The sequence below is a fragment of the Crotalus tigris genome, unplaced genomic scaffold (assembly GCF_016545835.1).
Source record: "Crotalus tigris isolate CLP2741 ecotype Arizona unplaced genomic scaffold, ASM1654583v1 scf7180000024339.11422700, whole genome shotgun sequence".
Taxonomy (NCBI): Eukaryota; Metazoa; Chordata; class Lepidosauria; order Squamata; family Viperidae; genus Crotalus; species Crotalus tigris.
The window spans coordinates 5,071,062-5,088,900 of NW_024100509.1; the positions used below are offsets into that span (position 1 = coordinate 5,071,062).

A 17,839-nucleotide genomic window follows, 5' to 3' on the forward strand; every position below is an offset into this window, starting at 1 on the left:
ACAATATAGAGACAGAACAAATTAAAAACTACAATAAAATGGATGCAAAATTTTAAAGAAACAATCACAAAACAACAATTGGAAGAATTATGGACCAAATCCATAAAATTTTCTCTAAGCTACAATCTAAAAGAAAAGTTGGTGCAATCTCCGAGAGAAGTCATACAGAAATATATGTTGGAAAAGCTATGAAACAGAAGGAACATTTTACCATATGTGGTGGACATGTAAAAATACTCAAAAGTACTGGAACGTTACACATAGTACAATGTGGAAAATTTCAAAAATTATATTCAAAATAAAATCACAACTTTTTTATTAAGTATAATTAATAAAAGTATAAAGTATATATTCTACTTCCACTTTTACCCCTTCGGGTGTCGGGGGAGATGCTCTGGTTCTTGCTCTTCTGGTGGCCTCAATCATTGTTATTTGATGCTATAGTAAAAAATATTAGAAACAAAATGTCCTATCAGTTGAAGTTCTGAGCTATTTAAGATTTCTATTCATTTGTAGAATCATAGAACCATATGGGCTGGAAGGAACATTGACGGTCTTTTAGTCGAGGGCTTTTCAGCTTTTTCACTGGTTGTACCACTTTTAGGGTATGGCAATATTCGAGTACAACCTACTAAGGTGTCAAAAACTTGACCCCCCAAAAAAGTGATAAAGTACAGGAGTCCTCGATTTACAACAATTCACTTAGTGACTGTTCAAAGTTACAATGGCACTGAAGTGACTTATGACCATTTTTCACACTTATGACCGTTGCAGCATTCCCAGGGTCATGTGATTTATATTTGGATGCTTTGCAACTTTTTCATATTTATGATGGTCACAGTGTCCCACGGTCATGTGATCCCCTTTTGCAACCTTCTGATGGTGGCCAAGTGCTAAGGCGGGACTTCCTTCAGATCTTCCCTCCCTTTCATTCCAATCTTCCTGCCTCCTCTTTTCCTTCCTGCTTTCCTCCCTCCCTCCTTCCCTGCCTCCCTCTTTCTCATTCCCATCTCCTTCCTTCTGAAGGAAGAATTTAACCCCACCATATTTTCCCTCTTCCGTATATTTATCAAACAAGAAAAAACCTCCAGAGACAGAAAAGACAAGTCGCTAAGAGAACTAGGTTAAAAAGGCACATTCCCCTTTAAGAATTAGCTACTGATAGAAAGGAAAGTTAAGGAGTTGGCAGTGGGCACTTAAGAAAAAAAAACCCAAATGTAGGAAGTACTGGCTGCCACCTAAGGCAGCCTCCCCAAATGGCTCCATTCATAAGTAAATGAATGCTACAAGCAAAATCCATTCAGGTCAAAAATACTTCAAAATCCCTTGCAACAAAATTTACAGCTAACAATAGCAGAGCAATAGAATTAGAACCAGTAACCCTCACCCCAAAATCCAACACGAGCCATCAGGCACAATAGAAATTGCCAAACACTCCTTAAGAACACAAAACCCACATTGCACAAATCCCAGTACTTCAAAATCACAAAATCACATAAGAAACCTTTCACTCTCCCGGTTTGTTGTTCAGCTGATCCAGAACCGAACTGCTCAAACAGCACTTTACTTCTGCCAATAAACATGTCCTCTCAAGGAGCCGGAGCAGCCAGCTTCCTCTCACCTATTTCAAACTGCAGCGCTTCATTTTTTTTCTCTTTTCTCTTAAAGGTATAGCCTCCCGGCTGGAAAGCAAATCTTCAGCTTTTTCTTCCAACACTTCCTTCCTTTCTGTTTCCTTCCTGCTTGCCACCTCCCTCTCTCTCATTGCCATCTCATTCCTTCTTCCCTCCCTCCCTCCCTCCCTCCGTGCCTCACTCTAGCTGATGCTGCCTTTCTTCATTCCGCATGGAGGGCGACCCCTCCCCTGCTGCGTTTCTTGTCTGTTTGTCGCTGCCACCTGTGTGTGCACCTGGCACAGATAGTTGCCGCAGAACTTGTACATCGGCTCCTGGCCAGCCTATTTTATCTCCTCTCCTCTCTCCCCCCTCCTTCTTTTCCCCTTCAATGCTGACTCCTTTTCCCAAGGCTGTATCTTTTTTTCTCCCTCTCCCACCCAAACTGCCTCTTTTTATAGCCTCTTCTGTCTCCGCCCCCTCCTCTTCCTTTCTCTTCCGGGTGAGCCAGAAGTGCTGATCCTGGGGCCTTTGCCTCGCCCCACCCGCCCTGCAGCTCCTAAGGACTCTCTCATGGCAAGTCCTTCACTGCACCACTTTGGCTTGTTTCCTCCAACGCTACACTTGGCTGGGCTGGGCAGGGCTGTGTACCACCTGCCAAGTGCCAATGTACCACTGGTGATATGCATAGCACTGGTTGAAAAGCCCTGCTATAGACAAAATACAATGAAAAAAGGAATAACAACAAAAAGTAACATTTTTATTATCACTTGGAGGTGACTTTAGGAGTAATTTAATTTAACATTTTGTAGTGTTTGGGCTGTTAGCCTTGATCTGGTCCTCTTTACTACCTTTCTGAGGTAGTGCTAGAAAAATGTTGCTGATCACAGTTAGAACTCAGGTCATCCTAAGCAGTTAATTTGCAGGAATGTATAACAGATAGGAAATATATTTGTGAAGAGACCACCCAGTTTGCTTCAGTAGCTCAGACTATCTATAGCAATATCTTGATCGTTTCTGAGTAATTCCAAGCACAGTGCAATCTTATTGTCAAGATCAAAAGAAAGTTGCTAAATTGGGGTTTCATTATCCTGTTGACTAATTAGGGAAAATACAAATATAACTTTTTTTCAGTAGAGAGGAATGAAATTTGCAGAGCATTTTTAAGAAAGACAAAGATTATCATCTTTTATTTAAATTACTTTATGTGTTTTTGAGCTCCTATATTGACTTTGGAAATGCTGAGGAGATTCACATACGGTGTATTTGACTGAATATTATAGACTGCTTCTCTCTTGACATTCTTCATACTTGGCTGGAGACATTTTTGCCAATCTCATATTCAATCTGAAAAAATAGAGAACCAATCTCTATAGGTGGTGATTTAACAACTTTTTCATTCCTATAATCATTAATAGACTAGTGGACTATTTGAACATGAGTGTAATTTTCCTGCAAGTATTTCAGCTAGATAATCAAATATTTTCTTCCTGGCCACTTTGGCAAATTTGATGACATAACACTGGCTTAAGGAATGCATTATGCTGCTGATTGTGCCATATATCAACTAATATGATTTTCGCTATATATCAATTAATATGGTTTACTACTATTTATAATATTGCATGTAAAGTGAAGGTAGTACATGTCTCCACAGATAGTGTTGTCTTCAGTGGAGCAACAAACTATTTTCTCTACATTCTTTTTTCCTTTTCTTCCTTCCCCTTCTCCTTTTCTTTCACTTTTATGTTATGAATTTCCTTATATTTTCCACTATTGACAATACTTAATGGAGCTTCGTTCACCTATACAAAACCTTATTAATATTTGAATGAGAGGCATTTAAGGAATATCAGCACATAGGCTAGCATCGGAATTGAGAAACATCCTAGAAGAAAGATATGGCAAACCACTTCCATTCTGTTGCTGAAAAAAATGAGTATATTCATGGAGATACCAGGAGTTGAGTTCAGTTCAAAGGAGACTGGTCATAAACAGTTTTACTTCAAGCATAAAGTAAGTATTATAAATAAATCCACCTCATGTTCAGGAGTCCTCCCCACCCCACATCTTGGTTAATGGGCTGATTTATGCTCAGCCCATGTCAACCATAAATAGATCTCCACTTTCCACCCTATTTCAGCACATGTATTAGGCTTTCTGCTCACTTGTCATTTCCTTGTGGGATACAGGCTCATGAGTCATAGACAATGCTTTGAACATACTATGTTTGAGATTATAGCTTTAATGTCTTATTCCCATTTTATCTTGACTTCCGCAAAAACAAAAGACAAATGGTAGAATAGCAAGATAAACTGATGTTAAAATAGTGATGAGGTAATCACTATAATCCAGTAAGTAATAGAAAAGGGCTCAGTGGAATGCTGTAACTGAAAGCCAAATTAGCAACAGGGCTGTTCCCCATCACTCCCTGGTCTTCAGCCAATTAGCATGCAAAATACATAAATGGATTGTATCTTTTGCTACATCAGTGGAATGGAATGAAATTTGCAAACATGGAAGAAAATTAGGAGTGGACAAAGTTTTCATGGAATGTAGTACAGAATGCTAGAGTCACATAAAAAAGAATTCAAGGATTGTATCATGGCTTTTGGAAGCTGGTAGACAATGATAGACAAATAATAATGTTGAAGGACCTTAATAGTGCCTTAGAATAAAGTCTAGCAATGTTTCTCCATTATTTCACAGAATATAGTACCATTAGAGTTGTTACAAGAAAAATGTTCTTAGTAACTTGTAGAAATGTATTTATTTCATTTCTCTTATGCAAAATCAAAAGACCAATAATCTACCAACCATTTTTCCAAGGGGGAAAAGTTAAACTTTATGAAATAATAAAGGTATTAAATACCACTTCATCTCTGTTGGATATGCTAGTTCTTCAATTAGCATTTATCCCACAGAACTGCCATTTCATTTTCCCCACCCTACTTTGTCTTGCCAATGATTTCAGAGATCCCAGATGGACAAACTCAAGAGCAATTTATCCATCCAAGTCACCAAGCTATGGCCAGCACATTTTGCAACTCTCCTGTTTGCAGATAATGGGGAAGTGGAAGTAGGGTCACATTTGCAATATATTGTATTAACTCAGATATATAGTGAAGTCTTTGAAGATTTTTCATTTTTGATTTGATGTGGCTTTCTTAATTACTTGTAAGTAAATGTGACTAATTACAATTATTTGTAACATAAAGAACACATACATGGATTGTATGTTAGTTTCTAATATTAGGTAGACTTCTGCTTTGGTGTGTCACCAAACAGTAATCAAGTTCTATTTTATTACTGTTGTTCTGCTCTTTCATCGTTGGAAGCATAATTTTCATTGAGACAATCAGCCTGATTTGTGACTATAGGTAAGTAATATTAACATAAGCAAAGAAACATTACAAAAAGTACCTGTAATTTTTGGGTTGTGACCCTGGGTGTCGCTGTTTACCAGTCTGGCAGAGAACTGCTCAGAAAGCTCAGCCTTCATATCTATGCTGCTTAAATACCTACAGTAGACTACAGAACAGTTAGATCATAAGGAAGAGACATACAAGCACGGACAATTCTTGCTTGCTGGAAGTAAATGATGAAAAGAAGCTACAGAAAAGGAATTCTACTACAATGCCTTATAGTGGTGAATTCTTGGAAGATTATTTCTGGTCAGCTCCATTATTCTATTCCAGAGGAAGTACGCAAAGGCACTTTTGTGGGAAATGTTGTAAAGGATCTGGGAATAGATGGGAAGCAGCCTTTTGACCATGGACTACGCATTATTCCTAATTCAGGTACAGTTCAGTACTTTGAATTTAATTCCAACAGTGGCCATTTACAAACCTGTGAGAGAATAGATAGAGAAGAGATCTGTGGAACAGGAGAGAAATGCATCTTAAAATTTCAGATCCTTGCTGAAAGCAAATTAAAGCTTTATGTCACTGAAATAGAAATTGTGGATATAAATGATAATGCTCCTTCCTTTCTTTCAATAAGCTGGGAACTGAAAATCAGTGAAACATCTGTTCCTGGTTCTCAGTTCTTTCTACCAGAAGCTCAAGATCCAGATCTGGGGAAAAATTCTATACAACACTATGAACTCACAGCCAGTAACCATTTTTCTCTGGAGATGCAAAGAAGCGAAACTGGTGCCAGATCTACGAAACTAGTGTTGGAAAAACCACTGGACAGGGAAGAGCAGTCAGTTTATGACCTGATCCTTACAGTTTTTGATGGGGGTGAACCTATCAGGTCTGGCACACTGCAAATTCACATCTTTGTTCTAGATGCAAATGATAATGTACCAGTTTTCAGCCAACCAATCTATGAAGTAAACATCAAGGAGAACGTGCCTACAGGATCCATAGTAGCTACGGTGATGGCTATTGATATGGATGAAGGAATCAATGGAGAAATAAAATATTCTTTTCAAAAAATCTCAAAAAAGGGCTCTCAAAAATTTATGTTAAATTCGACTTCAGGGGAAATTATCCTTGTGGGGAGCCTTGATTTTGAAACATCGTCAATGTATGAATTTGAAGTGCAAGCCATGGATGGGGGTGGGCTGAGTGATAGGTCAAAGGTTGTGATTTTGGTCACAGACTTAAATGATAATGCACCTGAGTTAGCCATCACCTTTGTGATCAACGCGGTGCCTGAGAACTCTCCAGCCGGGACCGTCATTGCCATTTTAAATGCCCGAGACAGAGATTCAGGAGACAACGGAGAGGTTAAATGCTCAATTCCCAGCAGCCTCCCTTTTCGGCTCAAGAAAACAATGGAGAGTTTCTACAGTTTAGAGACAGAGAAAGCCCTTGACAGGGAACAATTGCCAACTTACTCTATTACTGTTACAGCGGTGGATGACGGGACACCACCACTCTCTACATCTGTGGTTATTTCACTCCAGGTGTTGGACACAAATGACAACCCTCCAGAGTTTCTGGAATCAAAATATACCTCCTACCTTCTAGAAAACAACCCAAAAGGAGCCTCAGCCTTTTCCCTCAAAGCAAGTGACCCAGACTGGGAAGAAAATGCCAGAATAACTTACTCCATCATTGAGAGCCAAATGAAGGACTTGCCCCTCTCCTCCTACCTCTCCATTAATTCTGAGACAGGGACCGTCTATGCCCTAAGCTCCTTGGACTATGAGGAGATTCAAGAGATTCAGTTCCAGGTCAAGGCTCAGGATGGAGGATCCCCATCGCTCAGCTCTAATGTCTCGGTGACTCTCTTCATCCTGGACCAGAATGACAATGTGCCAGAGATCCTGCACCCCTCCCCTCCCGCTGATGGCTCCACTGGGATAGAGCTGGCCCCTCGCTCTTCTGAGCCAGGTTACCTGGTCACTAAAGTAGTGGCAGTAGATGCAGACTCTGGCCAGAATGCCTGGCTCTCCTACCAGCTGATCAGAGCAACAGAACCAGGGCTCTTCACCGTGGGACTACACACTGGCGAGATCAGGACTGCTCGGCTTTTTCTGGAGAAAGATGCCCTGAAGCAAATCCTGGTGGTTTTAGTGAAGGACAACGGGCAGCCGCCTCTCTCTGCCTCGGTCACTCTCACGGTGATTCTGGCTGACAACATCCCTGAAATTCTCTCAGATCTGAGCAACATCTCAGCTCCTGTAGATCCTCAGTCAGACCTCACATTTTATCTGGTGATTGCAGTGGCGTTTGTCTCCTGCTTGTTTTTTACTTTCCTCCTTGTCTTATTGGCCATCAGATTGTACAGGTGGAGGAATTCAAAATTGTTAGAGTCAGGAAGTGTACATTTTAGTGGTGTCCCAGTGTCACAATTTGTTGGGATGGATGGAGTCCGAGCCTTTCTTCAGTCATACTGCCACACTATTTCACTCACCAGAGATTCTAGAAAAAGCCACTGCAATTTTCATGAGGAAAACTGTTCAAATACTCTGACCAATCAACCTCTAACCTGTGGGGTGAGTGACCCTATCCTAGCCTATGGGGATTTAAACTCGAAGAATGATGAGCAAATCTTAGTTAAGGTGAGTTTAATATTTCAGATTAATGGTGTGTTGTGTTGATCCTATAAGCCCTTATTTATCTCAACAGTGGTTTCCTTCAGTTTGTTCTGTCTATTGAATCTTAATACTTGATGTTTAACATTTTATTTTTACTCTGCTGGGATCTTTCAGCTTTGTCCTGAAGTCTATTAGGATAATGTTCATACTGTTGATATGAACACTGTTCCAGAATGAATGCAGAATGTTATGTCTATCGTATAGATCTCCTTATTTGCCATTGTTTCATTCTTGTGATATAATAAGGCTGGCTAATTTCCTCGGGTACTGATTTTCTATTCATAATGCTCATTCCTCTTATGGTTCCCACTACTATCATTTTATGAGTTAGGGCTGATGAGACTGGTTCAAAGTCATCCAATGAGTTTCTGTGATTGAATGTATAATAGGGTGGAGTTCTCCTAGAATTCTCTGTGATGATCTGAAGAATTGTTGAGGAATTATGGCATCACAGAATTATTTATATATCACATAACATTACATGTTAATCTGTAAATAAATACTCTGGTTGTAATAAAAATGTGATTCTTATTCAGGTTACTCACTGAGACCTTAATCTGAGAAGAAGGAATGAAAAAGAATTTCAGAGTCAATTCCACTGTAGCTAAAAATGGGCTTTCTGTTTCCATTTCTGCAAATGTATTTTTTTTTACACAAAAACTGTTAGTTGTTTTTTCCTAATACCCCCCAAAAAGGAACTTTACTTCGAATTCTGCTCTGAAACATTTTACATAGATTAAAAATCTATTTTAAATCCCACCAGAACAGAGTATTTCCTGTCTAAAGGAAATAGTGAAGTAAACCAGATTTTTATTACTTGTCATAATATATTGGACTTATTTGTGACATTATCACATTTCTTGGAGAAAGTTTGGTATTTTAGCTATAGCGTTTTCAGAGTTCTTTTGGCCAGCAAATAAAGAAGCAATAGCAATAGCACAGAGACTTATATACCATTTCACAGTGCTTTACAGCCCTCTCTACGTGATTTACAAAGCAGCATATTGCCCCCAACAATTTGCATCCTCATTTTACCGACCTTGGAAGGATGGAAGGCTGAGTCAACCTTGAGCAGGTCAGGATCGAATTGGTGGCAGTCAGCAGAGTTAGCCTGCAGTATGGCAGTGGTAAAAAAAGAAGAAAGTTTCCTTTACTTTTTGTGATGTTTTCCATCATCCTGAGAAATACATAGTAATCAAAGGCTCTATTTTGACCTGCAATATTGCCCACAAAGACTTGAATAAAGATGTGCACATATTATTAAAATCAAGAAATGGATGCCACCTTATCGTTAAGGATTATAGGATTATAACTCTCAGTTTTTCAACCTGGGTGATGAGTTAATTTATCAACTATGGCTTGCTGTATGAATTTAGCCCAAAGTAATAGCTGAGATTCATAATTACAACCCCCCTCCCCGGAGTTTGATGACGCTTGACAGGATTGCGCTTGCACGAACAGAGTTGGTACACAATTTGAGGTTTCTCATGATTCCTATTTGAGAAGTATGTGACAAATTTTGTTAAGATTCAATTTGTGCAATTGTACCCATTCCTGAATAGGAAGGCCTTGCTCACGGCCATTTCCTGGTTGGACTAGTTAACCTGCTGTACATGTTTGCCCTTGAGGATTACTGGGATGTTACAATTGACACAAAATGTGGTAGGATGCGCTGTGTTGGGCTTCCCTCTATTTACCCATATTACAATGCTGCACTGGCTCCAAGATTCTTTCTGGCTGCAATTCAAGGTGCTGACTATCACCTTTAAAGCCTTACATGGCATGAGGCTATGTTATTTGTGGGACCAGCTGCCCTTGAGGTTATCTACCTGCCGCAACAAGGATTGATAAAATGGGCATGTTCCATGTCCCTTCTCTTAAATGCTACCATCTAGTGAGACCTGAGAAGTTTCATTTTTCCACAGCAACTTGTGGAGTTGAAGCTGGATTAAAGATGATAATGTGCCCCATTTTTAGGAAGAGAATTCAAAGTATCTGTAAAACTAGGGTCCAGATTTCCTTAAATATTGTCATAATCCACAAAATAATTAAGTTAATTGCACAATGATATATTCCAAATGTACTATTTTGTCTGGAGGTTAAGCAAAATTTCTAGATGTCATCAATACTTACCTGTGTTTGGAAAATTCTTTGCACACTAAAGGGGAGTCCATTTATAATAATAGCTATTAATGAGAGTAATCTGTCTATATGGTGTTATGCAATTCTAAATAATTCTTTTAGATTTAAATAACAGTTTACTGGTTTTTAATCTTTTCTATCAAATAAGTATCATTGAGGATAACCTAAAAGAATCTATAGTCTGAACAGTAAAATCCAGTGATCTTGATAATCAATCATGATATAAATTATCCTTTCACAAATTTTGGGGCAACCACTACCCAAATATTTACCTTCAGTTCTATAAAAGGGGCACAGAGGAATTAAAATAAATGTATGGTGACCAGACACATCATGAAGCATGTGCTTTGTCAGGAACAAAAATATGATTGAACCATCAAGTCCATTGACAATTATCTCTTCTTGCTGGTACAAATGATACTCTAAAGAACAGCTACAGCTGATTCATCACAAACTGAAATTTTCAGAAGGAAGCTCAAAAACCTGGAGATTCAAGAGGCGTTATCATCCATTCTTCCAATCTATTCTTCAGGTGAATGATGGATTATGCAAATGGTATCAATAGAAGAGATTTGGTTTCTGGAAACAAAGTCTGAATTCTGGAAAGATGGACTGAATAGTCTGACTGCTAGCATAAAATAGGTTGTACCTCATGAGGATTGACAAAAAGGGGTTTGGACAAAGCATAACAACTTCATTAGAAGGCCTTAAACTATATATTTTGGGAAATCGAAATGAAAATCTCCTTTTTTTTAAATACTAATGCCCAGAATTTTAGAAACAAAATGAATCTGAGCCCTTAAAATAGAAAGGCAAGTGTCATTTAATTCATAAAACAGAGACCCAGTGGGATTATATCAGTACCTGGAATAACTGAAGGATGCAGTTTGTTTAAAAGGAATAAAAGCAACAGAAAGCAAACAGGAATTGCATTATTTGTTTAAAATATTTCTTCCTGCTCAAAAATCAAAATAAATGAATTGGTCATTTATGAATGTTATCAGAAAGTTTAGATTTTCAAAGAGTCAAGAAGTCATACAAATGGGAAATCATTCAAATTGTTGGGAGACCCGGTCAAGTATGGACCTTCCATGAAATTTCTGATTTATTTTGCTGACAAATTTCATCTTCAGAGAAAGGAGCAAGAATCAAGAATCTAACTCATAAAAAAAGGCTTAACTGAGGAAGTGGGCAAAGCACGACATGGAGGGAATGACAGTATATTGCTGATGTTCTTGATTTTAAGGGAAACTAAAAACTAATCATAGTTTAACCAACGAACTAAGGATAAATGGGATTGCATGGGACAGGAAGGTAAAAGGAAAAGGATCCAAGATGGGAGAAGTTCCTAAAGGAGAAAACAGAACTAAAAACAATTCCATTGTGAAGAAAAATGCAGGATAACAGACCAGTCCAGAACAGCAAACCAGTGTAGCTACAGAAAGCTTACTGAAGATCTGAACACAAAAAAGAAATAAAAAGAGAGCTAGGTCACAAAGTAAGAGTTCAGACGGAGAGTGTACAGCTGGTGTAAGGAAAGCAAAAGCTTACAATGAATTAAAGTTGGAGAAAACTAGGTTAATGGCACTGTTGAAACAAACCTATTAGATGTGGATGTATCAGAACTGATTTTTGCCTCCTTATCCAAAGAAATACCAGAAGATTCTGCTTTATATTTATATCACTATACGTAAAATATAAGGCTTGTAGGGGCAGGATAATGAGGGATGTTAGTTGCCATTTAAAAATGCTTTCCCATTCAAAATAGTATCTGGTACTATGATCTCATACTATAAGAACAATGAATAAATAATAAATAAATCTGAAATTTAAAAGACATTGCCTTATCATATGCAGGAGATTCCTTGTTATTTCTTTCTAAAAGCCTATAGATCCAGAGATTTCCTGCACTTCTGCATCGGAGACTCAGAGTGCCGCTGTTGGCCAACATAGTTCCCAGAAAGGAGCTGGCAATCTATTGGGTTTCCTGCCTTCTGACTATCCACTCACCGAGCGCAGAGCAGTCAAAGAGCAGTTCTGAGGGACACTCAAACACCATGGCAGAGAAAAGAAAACCACTGCAAGGCAGATAAAACTCAGGAGAATCCCAGGACCCTCTTGGTGCTTTCTTCCCAATGGGAATTTAAACTCCTCAGCTTACTGGATCGCACAAAGCACTTTTCACCGCAGGTGGGATGGACGGCAGGAGCAAAGCAAAGAGCAGCTCTGTAAAAAGGCAAGTACGTCTCCTCTTCTTATTGTCTTTCGTCTGCCAGACTGCCTCGGAGCACGTTCGCTATTCAATTCCAGAGGAAATGGGAAAGGGTTCCGTTGTGGGGAATCTTGCCAAGGATCTGAAGCTGAGTCCTGCAGAAGTGGGAAATCGCAACCTGCATATCCTCTCTTTAGGCAAAAAGCAATACTTCTCCATTAATGCTGAAAATGGGAATCTGTATGTAAAAGACAGGATTGACCGAGAGGAAATCTGTGGGGAAACTGCAGTCTGCCCCATCAGTTTTGAAGTGGTGAGTGCAAACCCCATGGACATATTTTATATAACAGTAGAGATCCAGGATATCAATGATAATGCACCACATTTCTTAAATGGTGATATCAAGTTAGAGATAAGTGAATCCACTTTACCAGGAGCCACATTTCTTCTTGGACAAGCAGAAGATCCTGATATTGGAACAAATTCCCTCCAGGACTATCATCTAAGCATTAATAAGTATTTCATTTTAGCAATTAGCAAGCAAGACTCTTTAAACAAGTATGCAGAATTAGTGCTGGAAAAACAGTTGGATCGTGAAAGTGAAAGTACTGTTAGTTTAACTCTTAGTGCTCTTGATGGAGGAAACCCTGTAAAAACTGGAACAGCCAAAATACAGATTACAGTCATAGATGCTAATGACAACCCACCTGTCTTCACTCAAAAAGTGTACAAAATTAGCCTCAAAGAGAATGCTCCAAAGGGATCTACTGTAATACAAGTCAAAGCCACAGACAAAGATGAAGGTTCCAATGGTCAGATCACCTATTCCTTCAGCAATATTGCTGATAACGTGCATCGAAAATTTGAGCTAGATCCACCTATTGGAATTATAACAATACGAGAAGAGCTAGATTTTGAGGAAACAGAGAAATATACAATGGTGGTAGAAGCAAGGGATGGAGGTGGATTAGTAGCACACTGTAATGTTGAAATAAAACTATTAGATGCAAACGACAATGCTCCAGAAGTGATTCTTGCTTCCTCATCCAGAGAAATTCCTGAAAACTCTCCAATAGGAACATTGATAGCTCTCATCAATACAAATGATAGAGATTCGGGGGATAATGGGGAGGTCAATTGCCATTTAGAAAATGCTTCCCCATTCAAAATAGTATCAGCAGCTAATAACTATTATAAACTGCTAACAAATGGTCCCCTAGATAGAGAAAGCATCCCAGGGTACAATCTTACAATCACAGCCACAGACAACGGTACGCCCCCTCTTTCTACACAGAAAACCATCTCACTGGAGATTTCGGATATCAACGATAATGCCCCTGCCTTTGAGAAATCTTCATACAGTGTCTACGTGGCAGAGAACAATCCTGCTAGCTCCTCCATCTTCAGCATCAAAGCTGTAGACCCCGATCTTGGTCGCAATGCTAGGATCACCTTCTCCATCCTCACTAGCAAAGTAGAGGCGCTACCTCTCCCGTCTTACCTCTCCATTAACTCAGAAAGTGGCACCCTCTATTCTCAGAGGTCTTTTGACTATGAGCAACTCAGAGAGTTTGAGGTACAGGTGAAGGCTGAAGATGGCGGCTCCCCTCCTCTCAGCAGCAATGCCACACTGAAGGTGTTCATCCTGGACCAAAATGACCAAAGCCCCCAAATTCTGTATCCTTCTCCAGGAGCAGAGGGCTCAGCCTCCTTTGAGATGGTGCCTCGCTCGGCAGAGATGGGGTACCTGGTTACAAAGGTGGTGGCTGTGGACGCTGACTCTGGGCACAATGCCTGGCTCTCCTATCATCTACTGCAAGCCACTGAGCCGGGGCTCTTCACCATTGGTGCCCACACTGGTGAAATCAGGACACTGCGGATGTTTCTGGAAAGGGATGCCCTGAAGCAGAAGCTGGTGGTCTTAGTGAAGGATAACGGGCAGCCCCCTCTGTCTGCTACAGTCAGTCTCAATCTGATTTTTGCTGAAAACTTCCAAGAGGCACTGCCAGAAATAAATAACCAAACCACCGATTCAGAGCAACAGCCTGAGCTCCAGTTCTACCTCGTGCTGGCCTTAACTTTGATCTCCTTTTTGTTCCTCTTGACTGTAACTCTAGTCATTATGATGAAACTCCGACAGTCGGGGAATCTGAAGTTTCTTCCATGCTTTGCTCCCATTCCCCATTCAAGCAATGCCATTATATTCCCACCAAATTATGAGGAAGGAACTATTCCTTATTCCTATCAGCTCTGCTTATCCTCTGAGTCCAAGATACATGAAATTACTTTTCCAACTCCCAAAGTTCAAACTGCTGAATATATTTCATGCAACCAAAAATCTGATGAGCTTTTGGCAAGCAATGGAACTAATATCCTAAATTCTGAGATGGCTAAATCTAGTCTGGTGAGTTTTCTTGTTTTTTCCAAGCACTGCCTTTAAAGTTTAACCATTCTTTAAAATATACTATGGTATATGACTTTATATACACATTTTACTTTATATTACTATCTCTTTCACCTGTGGTTTCTCATTGCTTTATTGTAACCTTTACAGTTTCAGTGGTTTCTAATGTACCTTTATAAATTAGAATTATTTCAGGATAGGATTTTGGAGCAAGTCTCTTTCTAATTGAAATATATTATTTATTGTGTGTGAGAGAGACAGTTTGCACACATGTATGCATATATGTGAAACTGTGCATTAAAAAAAGAGACTTGTGGAAAGTGAAAAATACTCAGACTACCAGTGCTTTGATGCTTTGTTCATAGGTCTTTCAGTATAATGAAATGAACTAGAAAGGGGCCCAATATTTTGAGTTCAAATAATATGCTTAGTGCCCTGAATGAAAAAGCAAAATAATGAGCAAAAATAACCTCCAAATATGAATAACAATTGATGGATTTGTTATGATTCTCCAGTAGCAGTTTCCAATTCTATTGGAGACTTGGGTTGAGATATAATAGCTTGTCTAAAACCACCTGTGATATATGAATTAATGTGATGTGAATAAGCTTAATTTATGAACTAATCCAATTTGGCAAATCTAAAAATATTGTTACAATTGTAAAAGCAAATCAGAGATTGCCAGATACCTCTTTTTTTTTCAAGAAAGATATAACGCAAAACAACTTAGAATTTTTTAAATAGATTTTTTTTCCTTCCTTTCTGATGACACTTTTTTAATATAAAGTTGTCAAGGCAGCTTGCAATTTAGAAGTCTAAATATTAATTGCATTTAAATAATAAATTATAACAAAAGAACCAATCCCACTTCACTACCTTTCATTATATACCAGTAATACTGAAGGGAGGCTGGGTTTGCAAAGTATGAGTAAGTACAGGGTAAGGATCACAAATTTTGCTATGGCACTTGATAAGCAGACCAACAGAGGACTTATGCCATACTAATTAATCGTGCTAGTCACACAAAAAATATTGGGTTCATGTATTTTGATTATAGATATATATGGTTTTAAACTTAACTATTAATTTATAGCTTCTGCTGATGTATTCTAATTTAAAATTCAGGAGTATATAAATAGGTCACTAAGCTTTCCAGTTATGTAATGAAAGAAGCCTGCAAAAGGCCTAGGATAGAATAAGAGTAACTTGGTTGTTTTCTTTGCAAAATTTTTACTAATACTATTTGCTCAAATTTTTCCATATGTTAAGATCTCTAAAATGCATTCCAAAACATATCAAGGAAACACAAATCTGATAAGGAAGAAATATAACTGAGGAAATGCAACTTTTTACAACATTTGATCGAAGGACCTGCAACCAATTGTTTTGCATTGTAGGACCAGGAACCGTGCAGATCTAGCTCAGAAATTGAAAAGAAATGGGCTACTTCTCTGAAAAACATCGTTACTGATTATGTTCTGCCTAACTGTCCTGCTCTTACTTTTTTAATATTCTTCATAAATCTGCTGTTTCAATCCTGCACTGAATTTTAGAATGTAAGTTTCTCAGGTATAGAATTTGTCTTTTGGTTGTTACTCTAAAGGAACCAACCTGTTTAAAATTGCACTCAAAGGCCAGCCTCTAATTTACTGAATTAGGCTCCTAATTAGGGGTCATATTTTAAGTCTCAGTGTTAACAGTGTTACTATATTAAATTTAATGACCTCAAAAAAAGAGATAAGAATTTGAGATTTATATTATCTTGTATCCTTAATAAACCATACTGGAGCAAAATTAATTCTGATGATTCAAGAATTCTAATGATTTTTAGAAAAATTTCCAGTTCATAAAAAACAGATTTCTTATGACTCTTCAAGGAAGAAAATTCCACAGACTCCGGGAACATTTCTTAGAGTAATTGGAAGACTTTTCCATTTATTCTGCTTCTTCCTATTAGTTTGTTTGTATCCCAATTTTATTATTTTTACAAATAACTCTAGGCACAAAACATATCCAACACAACTTTTTTTTAATCTTCTCCACTATAATCAGGTGAGTGCTTTGGGCTGGCCCAAAGTCATTCAGCTGGCTTTTATGGCTAATGTGGGACTTTATCTCATGGCCTCCCATTTTTTAGCTTGGTGCCTTAACCAATAGACCAAATTGGTATGAAAACTGCTAATATACAACAAAAAGAAATACCAAAAATGTATTGGTTATTTTCCTGACTGTATTCTAATATGCCTAAAGCTTTTTCAGACGAAAATAAGTAGCTACATTATTAGATATATATATAAACAACAGGACAGGTTCATGATAGGAAAGTATACTGTAGTTCAAAGCAACTTAGATTACTAGAACATTACTTTCTATAGTAAGAAGGATAAGATTCCTTTAATCAGTTTATACAAAATAACCAAATAATATCATTGTCTTGCCATTCCTTGAACCTATTTTGACTGTCATAACCTATGTTAGAGCTTTTAAGATACAGAAGTCTCTCAATATGCTAATATATTATTGTTTTCACAAGACCAGGTCTAGTGGAGTCAATTGTAAGTTGACAGGTACATTTCACTGTACATCATGAAATTAACAGCTGTTAATATGAATAAAAGCACATTGAAAGAGATACATTACAACTGCAGAAATATAAAGAAAAAAACCAGAGGGCCAGCTCTTCCAAAACTGTATGCAATTATTCTGAATACTCCAAAAACGGGTCGCATGGAAGTACTTTTGAATAAATCCTTGCAGTGTCCCCTCTGGCCTCAGAGTGTCGCTGTTAGCCACCGGGACGCCGAAGAGAATGGAGAAGAGCTGCTGAACAGATGCTTCCCAAAGGAGGATTCCGGCATTTCGTTAAAGGCAGGGAAAAACAGCAGATCACAAATGCAAAGCGGTCTTGCGAAAAGGGATGGTCCCCAGAAATTAAGAAGAAAGGAGAGTGTTTCTTACTATTCTGCATTCCGATGAGATTTTGAGGCAATCAACATTATCGCAGAGGGGATGGAGCGAGGGCAAGGAGGGAATGGCAGAGCAATCCGAAGGCAAGTCCTGTCACTCTTACTATTGTCGGTTTCCTACCGGGCTGTCTCGGAACAGATTCATTATTCAGTTCCCGAAGAGATGTCAAAAGGTTCTATAGTGGGGAATCTTGCAAAGGATCTAGGACTGAGTCTCAGAGAACTGGCAAGTCGCAAAATGCATGCCATCTCTGTGGATAAGGTGCAGTATTTCAGAATCAATGCAGAAAATGGAAACCTCTGTGTGAATGACAGGATAGATAGGGAAGAAATATGTGGCAGAACCCCACTATGTGTTCTTAATATTGAATTAGTGATTGAAAACCCGTTAAATATTTACCATCTAAAAATAGAGATACAAGACATAAATGATAATTCACCACAGTTTCT

At 38.5% G+C, this 17,839-nt stretch overlaps 1 protein-coding gene across 1 annotated transcript; it reads left to right on the plus strand.

The window, feature by feature from the left end:
- The first annotated feature begins 10,951 nt into the window (after window positions 1-10,951).
- On the plus strand, window positions 10,952-17,437 carry LOC120300290 (protocadherin gamma-B5-like). The gene is made up of 2 exons (XM_039326111.1): window positions 10,952-14,423; window positions 15,693-17,437. The coding sequence occupies exons 1-2, from the start codon at window positions 12,003-12,005 to the stop codon at window positions 15,756-15,758; spliced, it is 2,487 nt and encodes an 828-aa protein (XP_039182045.1). The 5' UTR covers window positions 10,952-12,002; the 3' UTR covers window positions 15,759-17,437.
- Window positions 17,438-17,839: the final 402 nt, after the last annotated feature.

Bases quoted from the DNA above. Each gene is read 5' to 3' on its own strand.
- LOC120300290 (XM_039326111.1), top strand. From the start codon at position 12,003: ATGGACGGCAGGAGCAAAGCAAAGAGCAGCTCTGTAAAAAGGCAAGTA. The intron at 14,424-15,692 runs GTGAGTTTTCTT...CCATATGTTAAG, and splicing joins AGATGGCTAAATCTAGTCTG to ATCTCTAAAATGCATTCCAA.